This window comes from Balaenoptera borealis, assembly GCF_965194805.1.
Source record: "Balaenoptera borealis genome assembly, chromosome: 7".
Taxonomy (NCBI): Eukaryota; Metazoa; Chordata; class Mammalia; order Artiodactyla; family Balaenopteridae; genus Balaenoptera; species Balaenoptera borealis.
Window position 1 is genome coordinate 26,993,792 of NC_138864.1, and position 12,237 is coordinate 27,006,028.

Sequence of the window (12,237 nt, forward strand, 5' to 3'; positions counted from 1 at the left end):
CTCCCAACCCAGAAATCATCTTCACAAAGGTAGTGGAGATAGAAACCATTTTTTTATTGAATGGATTGCACCACAAGCAGTCCATGAAGAGACTGCAAGACAGAAAGGTGTGCCACCCACTTAACATAGCCAAGCTGATTCAACCGGTTACGGTTACGTACATGTTTTCGAGATAAATGACAGCTAGTCCCTAAATGAGAGGCTTTACAACACCTTATGTCACACACAGTTCATCCTAACTTTACCTGGTAATTGAGGTAACCATCTTTTAGCTAATGGACCTTATCCAGAAGAGAAACAAACTTACCTTATGACAAGAGGTAGTTTTGCAACTTGGAGCAAGACACCCACCCAAGTTAGACTCCTACCTACCTGCAGAAACTGGAAGATAGGGGTGCTATCTCCTGTGATGTTTACCTTTCAAAGAGATGGTTGTCAGGTCCTTGAGAAAGACATTCTTGATCATAAAGCTGACAAAAAACACCTGTTTAGTTTTCAAAAGGGTATACAGTTGTCCCTTGGTATCTGCAGGGGATTGGTTCCAGGACCTGCCACAGATTCAGCTAACCTCAGACTGCGTAGTGCTGTATGAATTTATTGGGGAAAAAAAAAAAATCCACATATATGTGGACCCATGCAGTTCAAACCGAGGTTGTTCGAGGGTCAACTGTATATACATTTCAAAGAGAGGAGAAAGCACTTACATTTAAAATTTTTCTAAAGTAAATGTCCTAAGAAAAAGGGAGGGAAATTTTCCTTTACTTTCAAGGAGGATAATTAAACCTGTTATTTTTAATTAATATTTGCCCTTGCATCCTCTTTATTTGCTTCTATCTTAAAAATAAGGACCTTGATCTTATTAATCTTACAGTAGCATTATGATAAGCAGAAGCGACTTTAAATGCACTTGTAAATTTGGTTTTATTCCAGTTTAAACTGAATTGTAATTTTGTCTTATTGAATGTAAAAATGGTTTAATTGTACGTAAAAGTTGGGAGTTTTTAAAAGTGGAGTAGTGGTGTCAGGAATTCAGGTAAGGTGACTTTGACTGAATCACCATTTTCATGCTGAACAGCCTTGATGTTAGGCAGCTGAAACCAGTAAATAAATGATATAAATGTGAACCCAAGCAAAGATGGATAAAGAATATTCTTGGTGGGGGGGAGTATGTGTTTTCTGAGGTCAGAGGTGTTTTCTTTTTTCTTTTAAACCTCGCCACAGTTAAAATTCCAAATTTCTCTAGACTGCCCCTCAACAAAAATCAGGGGTGAGCCCTGTTTGATTATCATTTTTATAATGGTAACTTATATCATTCTGTTCAAGGACTTATAATCTAACCAAGGGGTTACTTTACTTAGACCTTGATTTGCTTTTAGTCGTTCCCCTCCCTCGTCCTTCTCCATGTCCGCACTTGATACGTTTTGCTTTTCCGAGTCCCGTTAATAAGCGGCCCTGTGTGTGCAGCCCGGAGCCGCAGGCGAGGCCCTGCCCGCGTTACTGTGGTGATGGTCCTTTGCCCTCCCATTATCTGTGTGGTGCATTATCAGGTGGCCAGCTCCACTTCACACACCTGCTGGGCTCAGTATTTACTCTCAGAGATGCAGTTTTCCATCCGCCACTTCCTCCTTAAAGAGAGGTCTGGGGCATCCCCCTCAGTGGCCTCATGGTTCCTGGCCCGCTGTGCCCACGCTGCACACAGTCTCGCCCTGGGGAGCTACAGCCTCCCTTCCCGCTACCCTAGAGTCTCGTTCATTTCACAGCCACCAGCTTGTCAGCAGTTACTTTACAGGCCACCTAGTCACCTTGACCGTCTCAGCTTTGTGACCGCAACGGTCCCACGCTTTGATCTTTCCTGACTGATCCGTGTTACATATTCCTTGTTTCTTCTTGAAAGAAGGGTACTCTCACTCTTTTAATCTTGCCTGTGGATTGAACTGAAAAGCAATAGCTGCCCAGCCGAGTACTGCTAGGAAAATTTACCCTTTTCTCCTTTCTCCTGCCTCCACTACCTCTGAGGGGTTTTTTGTTTGTTTGTTTTGTTGTTTTTTTACAGTATTGCTTCCTGTCAGTCTCTCATACAGGACTGTGCTGACTGAGATTTCTAGAGGACCACCTTTATCTCTTTCCTGTACGCTGTGTGGAAAGAATACCAGTGTTTAGAATGCTGGAACCATAACCGTGCAGCATTTCTAATTTTCCTGTTAGGAGTCTCTGCATGGAAGTAAGAATTGAAAAATAATTATACAAACTGCTAAATTATGAAAGTTTTTTCCCCAGTATTTCTGTCTTTAGGAAATCTGGTCCACAGAGAGTACCTTGTCTAACTAGCAAAGAAATTAGGTAGAAATCCAGCCAATAACACTGCCATCTCCACTCTTTAATGTTAAACATATTTCAGGATTTTTTGGAACCGCAAGCCATTGACTAGATGCTCATTGTGGAGTAAGCCTCTCAGTGTCCCATGTCACCAACTATTGTATGAGATAGGAAGTGAGTTAGAATTTAAAGATAATGTCTAACATTAGGAAAACTTGCTTTTTTCTCATTAAGATTGAAAAATTCTCATCAGCATACACAGAGTTCAGCTGGTAACCATCTTATTCTTTGCTATTTCTGATTTTCCCCTTGTATGGCTCTTAGACCTCACGAGCTTGTATCATGTGAGCCTTTCTCTGAACCTCTGAGTTGTTTCACTAACAGAATGGGCCATGGGTTCATCGAAGCTCACTGTGCGTGTGGAATCACCACCCCGTGAATGGATGTTGGGATCTAAAACGTCCTATCAGCAAAACACGGCTGCTGCTGAGTCAACTTGCCGTGCCCGAGAAGCACAGAGGGCCCCCTTGAAGATAGCCCTGCTGGAAACTGCCGAGGGTGTGTTACTTGGGCGGACTTCTCTTGAATTAGAGAAATGTGTGAGCCATAATGCCTACGATTGTGCTTTTCATAGAGCCAAGTATATTGTTGTTGATTAATATATAATGGGTTGTTTATCTTGGAGTTGTTTGTATTGGCAGATGCCCTGCCAAGATTCAAAGGCTGTCTGTAGATGAATAATGCCCTCATTGTTTATTCAGCGCCTGCTTTTCTACTTAATATGCAGCTATCTTGGGAAAATTTCTTGAATATCAAATCACAAGTAAAATTTAAGCAGTTTTTCCCCCAGGTTTTCAAATAGGTCATTCAACTATGACTTATTCTCTGATGCCTCTGATGACTTGGATGTGTGTAGCTGGAGGGGGAAGGGGAGAAGGGAATGAGGCCCAGAAGTTTGCCATCTAACTGATCCTTCACAGATAGCTTAAATACATTCGGGTACATTTCTGGTTGATTGTGTGTCTAGCACAAGTTAGCTGCTGAGCATTCAAGTAGAAAATGTTCAAAGGGAGAGGCAACAGGGATCACAGCAGGAGTGGGTCAGGAAAGGCTGAGGAAGGAGGTAGGTTTGATGGTTGATACAGCATCATGAGTGTAGCTCTAGGAAGCAGAACAAATTACGCTTTGGCAGGAGGAACAGTATGTTTGAAGATTGGTGGCGTCGTCAGCAGCAGGTGTTGTCGGTACTGTAAGTTCAGTGACACTGGAGCATAGAGCAGGTAGCAGTGGCTCCGGAAAAATGCGAATATGAGGCCTAGGTAATGAAAATCCTGAGCCCTGTCTCTCAGACAGTAATAACAGCTCCATGATCTGTAGCCCTGGCCAAAGACAGTATGAAGCCAAACAATAGACTTGTCATACCTTCCTTGTTTTGTGTCCTGTGCTCAGATGTTCACAGTATCTAGAGGGTTCTAATTTTTATAAAGGGCCATTTGGTTAGTGATATTTTCGTGTTATGATGGCATAATTCTAGAGACTCAAATTGTGAGGAGGTCATGAATATGTAGAGTGAAGGAGAGTTTTGAGAATGGGTTTATGACAGGGAATAAAGAAAAACACAGGGGGAGACATTTCTGCCATCCCGTTGCATCCCCAGTGTTAGCGAAGCATGTCGGCTGTGTGTCACTTGTTCAGTAATGGTGGTTGACTATATAACGTGTGAGATAGCTATTTTATTATAATGTAATATTTAAAAATAATTTTCGTGGTTTCTTGGCACCAGTGGGCTGTCCACTTCACATGAGGCAAATTATGATAATTGGCCAGACAGTTAAACATCTTCCAGTGGGGAGCAAAATCTTGAGTAAAATTTATTTATACTGCTTCAGTGTTAAGTTATAGAAGAAAGAATTTTTTTTAATACTTCAGGGAATACATAAAAACATCGATGAAAGCATTTTCTTTTTTAGCTGAGTTTAAGAATTATGATGTAATAAACAGATGGGACTTATTTTTAAGAAATTTTCTGTATGTTTGGAAACCAATAAAGATCATTTTGATATAAAAAAATTCAATCACAGATGTAAAAAACAAACTTGGGAACAAACTTGGGGGAAGAGGGGGGTAGATTGGGAGATTGGGATTGATATATACACACTACTATATATAAAATAAATAAGGGCCTACTGTATAGCACAGGGAACTCTACTCAATACTCTGTAATGACCTGTATGGGAAAAGAATCTAAAAAAGAGTGGTTGTATGTGTATGTATAACTGATTCACTTTGCTGTACAGCAGAAGCTAACACAACAGTGTAAATCAACTATACTCCAATAAAAATTTTTTAAAAATTAACTGTAAGAGACAGAGTGTGTGTTGGGAGTTAGATATACATAAGTGATAAAATTAGAAATCCCTCATTTTTTTTATTTCCCTTTTTTTAGGTGCTGGTGAATCTGGGAAAAGTACAATTGTGAAGCAAATGAAGTAAGTAGATTTAAAACATTAAATTTTTTTATGTTTACGTGTACTGTTCCATCAAAGGAAGTAAGTGTTACCTTTTTTCTTTTGTCTCGTTAGAATTATCCACGAAGCTGGTTATTCGGAAGAGGAATGTAAACAGTACAAAGCAGTGGTCTACAGTAACACCATCCAATCAATTATTGCTATCATTAGGGCCATGGGGAGATTGAAGATAGACTTCGGTGACTCGGCCCGGGCTGTAAGTTACTAAAGTCCTTGGAGCAGACCTGATGAGTAAAAAAACAACTTGCATGATTAACACCATATTCTATAACATAGATTTATCAACTGTCTCAGGACCAGAAGGATGGTAGTGAGTGAAGTAGGTCAGCAGCTTTAGAAGTGAGTGAAGTAAGAATACACAGGTTTACGTAATCTTCCCTTTAGAGCTAGAATACTTTCCTTATCCATAAGATGATTGGGACCACTCAATATCCATTGCAGTGTTTTCTATATAACATGGCATATTGGGCACCTCTGTGTCTCCATAGCAGTTTTAGTAGTTACTCCTGAGTTTAGTAAACTGCCTACACTGGCATTCTTCAGAATTCGTTTTTATGATTTGGAGTGCTGAAATTGATCTAATTATTTGCGTTCATGCCCAGACTAAAAAGCAGTCTAGTCTCAGATAATGAAAACAGTATACAAGTTTGCTAACCTTTGGAATCAGAAAATACTGGCTATTAGAAAACATCTTTCAGAATTTCGCAGCTAGGACCTTAGGAGACAAGCTGGTTTCACCTCTTTATTTTATCCGTAAAGAAACTGGAACCCAGGACATTACATGATAGAAAGATTGCCACATGGTGGTAACCAATGCAGTGTGCCTGTGCTTCCTTGTTGGGCCCAATGTGTAACTTATTTTCAGTTTGATTGGAAGTAGGCTCAGCCAGTCCATAGGGTATTTTCTCTTTCTCCTTTTCCCCCAGTCCCAGTTTGCTTGCTTAATCTGTTTGTTTCAAGTTTTAGTATTATTTTATTATGGTTTATTCTTCACTGATTCTTTTTTTTAATAACTGATGTAAAACTTGACCTTCCCAGAAACCTTTAACTGAATCTCTAGATTAATTTTTAATATTTTTGTACAAAGTAGATTATTATTACTACTACTACTGTTACCCTTTATAGTTCCCTTTTATTTTTATGTGTTCAATGTGTGTGTGCTATCTCCCTGATAATACTATGAAGATTTTTTACATAGACACCGTAACTTTTTGTCTTCTTAACGTCTGTTAGGTTTTTATTTTTATGTAGAGGCTCAATGTGTGCTTAACAGGAAAAAAAATGAATGAAAGCAACGTTAGAGAACATACATTGGAGAAATCTGTAAAGCAAATCTGGTTTATTTTTTATAATAAGTTAATCTAATATTTATAAGTTGCTAGGCCATATTAATTTACTAAGCTTTTCCTTTTAAGCAAAGATTAAAAAGCTTAGGGTAATGAATTAAAATTTTCAAATAGATTTCAAGATCATTTTTAATAATAATTCATAGCATTCTTCTAAATTATCTAAGTAAGATTTGATCATATCCAGACAATTTTTGCCTTATCAATACTATCCATTCAGGCTGTAACTTATTGATTTATCATTTATTCATTCAGCAAATTTTTTTTGAGCTCTTAGTCTTACACAAAAGAGAGCTACCCTATGATAAAGAATTGAATAAATTGTACTCTAATTCCAATTCATGTGTACAGTATTCTGTGTTCAGATCTTACGTGTGATTATTAGAGAGAGAGGTTTTTGTAGCCTCCATTGTACGAGGTAATGATGGGTTGATGCAAGCTGCTTTTTATGAGGTCTTTTTATTTTCATATTTTTCTCTCAAGGAATGTTGTCATTTTCTGTCCTTTTTGGGGCAGATTTGGGCTGTTTCAGGACTGACTGGAAATAACTGCTCTCTCACCACAAGCTTTTTTTTAAAACTGGTTTTCTGATGCTTTGGAATCTACATGGGGGCCTGCACTGCTCATTTTTGTTTCACTGGTGCTAGTTTCATCCACTCTTTTTAAGCTCTCTCTAGCTGTCCCCTGGTCCTTTGTTTTCTTCCTACCTACCGACTATTACTTCTGTTAGCTTTAGCCATTGTTACTCTTTCACATAAACATCTTCAGTCTCTCTCATTGGTTCTGATTGGTCTTCTCTGTGTCTTTGTTGCCTTACCTCTATGCAAATCTTATTTTTCTATTTATTTATTTTTTAATAAATTTATTTATTTATTTATTGGTGGCTGCGTTGGGTCTTTGTTGCTGCTTGCGCGCTTTCTCTAGTTGCAGCAAGTGGGGGCTTCTCTTCGTTGTGGTGAGCAGGCTTCTCATTGTGGCGGCTTCTCTTGTGGAGCACGGGCTCTAGGCGTGCAGGCTTCAGTAGTTGTGGCACAGGGGCTCAGTAGTTGTGGCGCGCGAGCTCTAGAGCACAGGCTCAGTAGTTGTGGCACACGGGCTTAGTTGCTCCTCAGCATGTGGGATCTTCCCAGACCAGGGATTGAACCCATGTCCTCTGCATTGGCAGGCGGGTTCTTAACCACTGTGCCACCAGGGAAGTCTGCAAATTTTAAAATACTATGAGGCTATTGAAATTGTGCTAAGGAATACAAAGATGAATTAAACATGGCCTAGACAGGAGGAAGGGACTTTGAGCTTGGTATTGGAACATGTATTAAGAGTTTTCTAGACAAAAACAAGGAAAAAGCATTCTAGAAAGAAGAAACAGTATAGAGAAAGGCTGAATATATTTCTTTTTCTACAGTATCAATTCCTGGAAGTATTAGCCTTTTAAGTTGAAGGATAACCAGATATTTAAGTTTGATAGGTACCATAGTTTTTTCTGTTTTCAGAAAAAACACGAAGTGAATAATCTTTTCTAGCAACCGTGCATCAGTGTCAACTTTCCCAGAGTGTCATTAACTTAGATACATTAACATTTTAATTTTTTAATATCTTAGTAAAAAAATATTATCTTTCTTTCTAGTTTTTATTTTCCTGATTTGTAGTGAGGTTGAGAATCTTGTCATTTTGTATCTCTTCTATGGACTCCTCTTAGTATTCTTTACTCAGTTCTGTTAAATTCCATGTCCTTTTCACACTGAATCTCTTTGAATATTACGGATATTACTTCTTTATGTTTTACAAATGTTTTTATTCAGCATATTTCTTTTATTTTTTTGAAACAGTATTTTTCCTGTTACAGAACTTTTGATTTTCTTCAATCAGTTGTGACTTCTGTGTTTTGTGCCTTGTCAGACATTCTTCAGCTTACAATTATTTTTTAAAAATTATCTTCCTTTTTCTAGGTGGAATCTAAGTATATTTTATAATCTGATCATCCCTTGCCTACAACCATGTATTAAATACTCCATTCCTGGGTGACTTGAAAATGCTACCCTTAGCATTAAATTGAGTGTTTTTCTGAACTCCATTTTTTCTTTTTATTGATATATTCTTTTCTTCCCTAGCTCAGTCACTTATTTTTGTAATAAGATGGAAATAATAATAACATCTACCTTACAGGGTACTGAGAAATAATGACAAGCCTTTACTACATGCCTTGGTCATAATCGATGCTCAGTAACTGTTTGTTATTGCTGTTGTTATTTATAATGATTATACTACTATTATTATATTTGTCAGAGTCACATTATTTTAGTTTCTCTTGCTTCATAGGATATTGGTATCTGGTAGGGTAAGTGCACCCATCCCACTGTTCTTTTTTAACCAAAATATAAAGGCTATAATGCATTTCTCTTCCAGATAAACTTGGGAATCAAGTTAATTCCTCACAACCCTTTTGTAACAAACAAAAAAAGCCTGTCGGTATCTTGATTGGAATTACATTTTAATATGTAGGTTAACTGGGTGAGAATTGACTAAAAGATGTAAAATTTTAAGAGACAGTGACAATTTGCTGTGGTTTGCTTCGTATTTAGCAGCTAGCAGATATGCAAAGCAGATTACACGTTAGTTATTTAAAATGAGAGGAAACAAAACTGTTTTTAAGGCTGGAATAGAGCAATCAAAATTTGTGCCTAATATCCTTTCAAAACTCTCATAATACATGTAGTCCATCTGTGGATGACAATTTATTGATAAATTAGATTATTTTGTTTTTAGTAATGTACAGTTAGGGAAGTGTTGAACAGGGGCCTATCAACATGTCACTGCATCACTTAGAATTGTGCTGCTCAGAATGTGGTCCATGGACAGTGCCTGCACACAAGCATGTGCACAGGTGAGTACAGAAGTAAAGGAAACGATTAGACAAACTTTTACTGCAATTGACAGAGTAATTTATATGTTAACTCTGATAGTTTACAAAAATGTATTTCTATTTTACGTCATTTAAATGTTATTTTCCCAATAGTATTAGCTTTGAAAGATTGGAAACAAAAGAAAATGAAACAAATAAAACACAAGACTGATCTTTCATCCCAGAAAGCTTGAGAAGCACTTCCTTGGAATAAGCTGGGCTGTAAGGAACAGAAAACCTTGCCTTGAATTGACTTAAGCTCCCTTTCTCCCCCAAACCTCAGCGTGCTCCTGCATAATGGCCACTTTTCTCTTCCTCTAATTTTTAAATTTATTTCGTTATTTAGTTAGATTATGTCTCTGCCAGATTTGCCAGATTGCTTTTGAGAAAGGCTGTGTCAATTTACTTTCCTAGCAGCAGTGCCTTTTCTAGCACTCTGGGTAGCCAAAATTTGGAGTCTGACATGTTTAAAATATTGGCTAATTTATTAGTAAGTCTTATTTTAATTTAACTTGCATTTTCAATTTTTTAATGTAACTATGCAGTTTTCCATTTCTTTATTGACTTTTTATTTCTCTATGTTAGTGGCTTATTTTATCCTTTATTCATCTACGGATTGGAGGCTTGGTGTTTTGATTATGTATTTGCTTGTTTGTATGTACTTGCATATTAACCCTTTGTCCACTAATGCAAATGTTCTCTCACATTTGGCTTATTGCCTTTAATCTTAGGTTGTCATTTAAAAAATTTTCCCCTATTATTTCTTCCATTGTGTTTAAATTTAGAAAATCTTCTCTCAACCAAAGATTTACCAAATATTTGTGCTATTTTAAAAGTTTTTTAGGGGAGTGAATTTCAGCATCGTTTCTATGTTAGTTCTTTAATCCCTCTGAAACTTTGTTTTATGCATGGAATAAGGATCTACATTATTTTTTTTCCTCTTCATATGGCTAATTATTCGCAAGTATTTTTTGAATAATTGTATTCTTTCTTACTGATTTATCTTGCCACCTTTGTCATGTAAGTTCACATTTGGGATTTTCTCCCCCTGTTGATCTACATTAATACGAGATGTTCTACATATTGTAGACTTTTAATATCTGGTCATTTCAGCCCTCTGTCCCCAGTATTCTTTTTCAAAATGTTTCTAGTTATTTCTACTTATCATTTTTCCAGATGAATGTTTGAATTATTTATAGTAGTCTGGTTTATCGTTGAGAACTAAGATGAAGAAGTTATAATATTATTTTGTTTTTGATTCTGAGAAATACTGATTTATATATGTGACAAAGTGATATTAACCTTCATTTGAAATGTATTATATGCCTCCAGCACAGTATTTTTCTACTTTGCTCAGTTCATGTAGTATTTATTACGTTTGTCTATTCACAATAGGTTCTATTGTGCATACAAAGAACAGTTTAATATTTATTTTATTAATTTGAAAATTAAAGCTATATAGTTATAAGATTCATAAATATATACATAAAAGTTATATTTGTGTAACATACTTATTATAATTTCTCTTCTTGACATAATGAAGCTCATGCTCACTGCAATTTAGTCAAAAATTTTGCCGTCTGCAATTTAGTTAAAATTAATTTAGATGATTTTACTTTTATCCCCCACCCCTTCCCCCTTAAGCAGTGTTACGGGGAAAAAAAGAAAAACAACTTCCTCTTTCCTTGCCTCAGTCATTTTTACTTTGGTTACAGTTGTGTTTTTAGAGAAAAAAAGTTTTACATTTGTTTATTTCTTAAAGCAATTCTTTAACATCTGGGATTAGCACCAGGCGCCTTGGAGAGGTGACTTCACTAAAGTTCTCAAGATTTCCTTACCAGTACACTAACTTTGGTGAAAGCAGTATAACTGTCTTAAATTTATAGGAGTGATTGTATGCTCTAGAAACATGGTAGATTAAATATGTCAGTAATTCTCATTGTATGTGGTGTTCAGTATTGTTGCCTAATGTTATTAATGAAATAATTATCCTAAACCATTGAAACAAAGGATTTCTATACCTCTATCAATCATGACATCAATATATTATCCCTGTGGTCAAAAATTCAAAGGTGCACTATTTTTTTTTTAACACTACTTTATCATATTACTCAGCCTCTATCGTAGAAGGGCTTTCTGATGTTTTCTATTGAAACACTCATCTAGCCTTTGCTTAACAATTTCAGTCTCTCACTCTCCCTCCTTTTTTTGTGTTTTTGGATAGCTTTGGTTGTGAAAAAGTGTTCTTATTGGATTGAAATCTGATATCTTTTGCCCTCAGAATTCTTTTTCTGCTCTGTGCCTAAGCACAAAGTCTGTTCTTTCTTACCTTTGATGATTCCTGATATATCAGAAGACAGCCATCATGGTCCCTCAAAGTCCTCTCTTCCCCGTAATTCTCACAAAATAGGTGACGGCTTCAAATAAAATGTGTTGTCACTAACTAACAGTTGCCCCCTGATCATCACTGCATGAGAAGATAGCATTTCCCATCTCCTTTGAGTTCCCCAAACATGCAGTTATATGAACTAGAATTTACATTCTTTAAACCATCTTATTTTCATTTAGTTCTTAGTCACTTGAAAACATACTAACTCGGCTACATCCAAGGATTTTTTTCCTTGCTACTTGCAAATAATTGCCTGGCAAATAAATTTCTTTTTAACACTACAAAAAGAGTTCCTGTAAACTGCTTTACTTACCTATAGCCCTTTAGTAACCCCTACCCTTTTTCGACACTATGTCATACTGTTTTAGTACACTCAAGTTTGTCTTTCTTTCTTAAATGTTCTTAAGTAACATTTTAAATGAATCTTGAAAAGACCTAAGTCCATGACAAGATAGGATTATTGTCATCATTCTGCAGTTGTCAAATTTATCTTGTCTTAGGCAGTGGCTACTTAGTAATTGTTGACTAATATGTGGGTTTGGGTGACTAATTACCTGTGGAACTTTAAATAAATTGCACAATCTCTCTATGTCTCAGGTTCTTTTTAAACAAAACAAAAAATTAGGTAGAATAATTTCTGAAGTACCTTCCTGCTTAAATTTATTACTTAAAGCTCATCTGCAGACATCTGAATGTCCTGCTAATGACATGGAGATGAGTATTCCAGTTGGTTTTTTAAGGAAAAGAGACTTCTTTACA

General features: G+C 36.5%; 1 protein-coding gene across 1 annotated transcript in view; it reads left to right on the top strand.

The window, feature by feature from the left end:
- The window catches only part of GNAI1 (G protein subunit alpha i1), an 89,709-nt gene that overhangs the window by 49,006 nt on the left and 28,466 nt on the right, over positions 1–12,237 (top strand). Inside the window, exons 2-3 of the mRNA XM_082399407.1 lie at positions 4,763–4,805; positions 4,899–5,040. Of these exons, the coding sequence (XP_082255533.1) occupies positions 4,763–4,805; positions 4,899–5,040 (185 nt within the window). The remainder of the gene's footprint in view (positions 1–4,762; positions 4,806–4,898; positions 5,041–12,237) is intronic.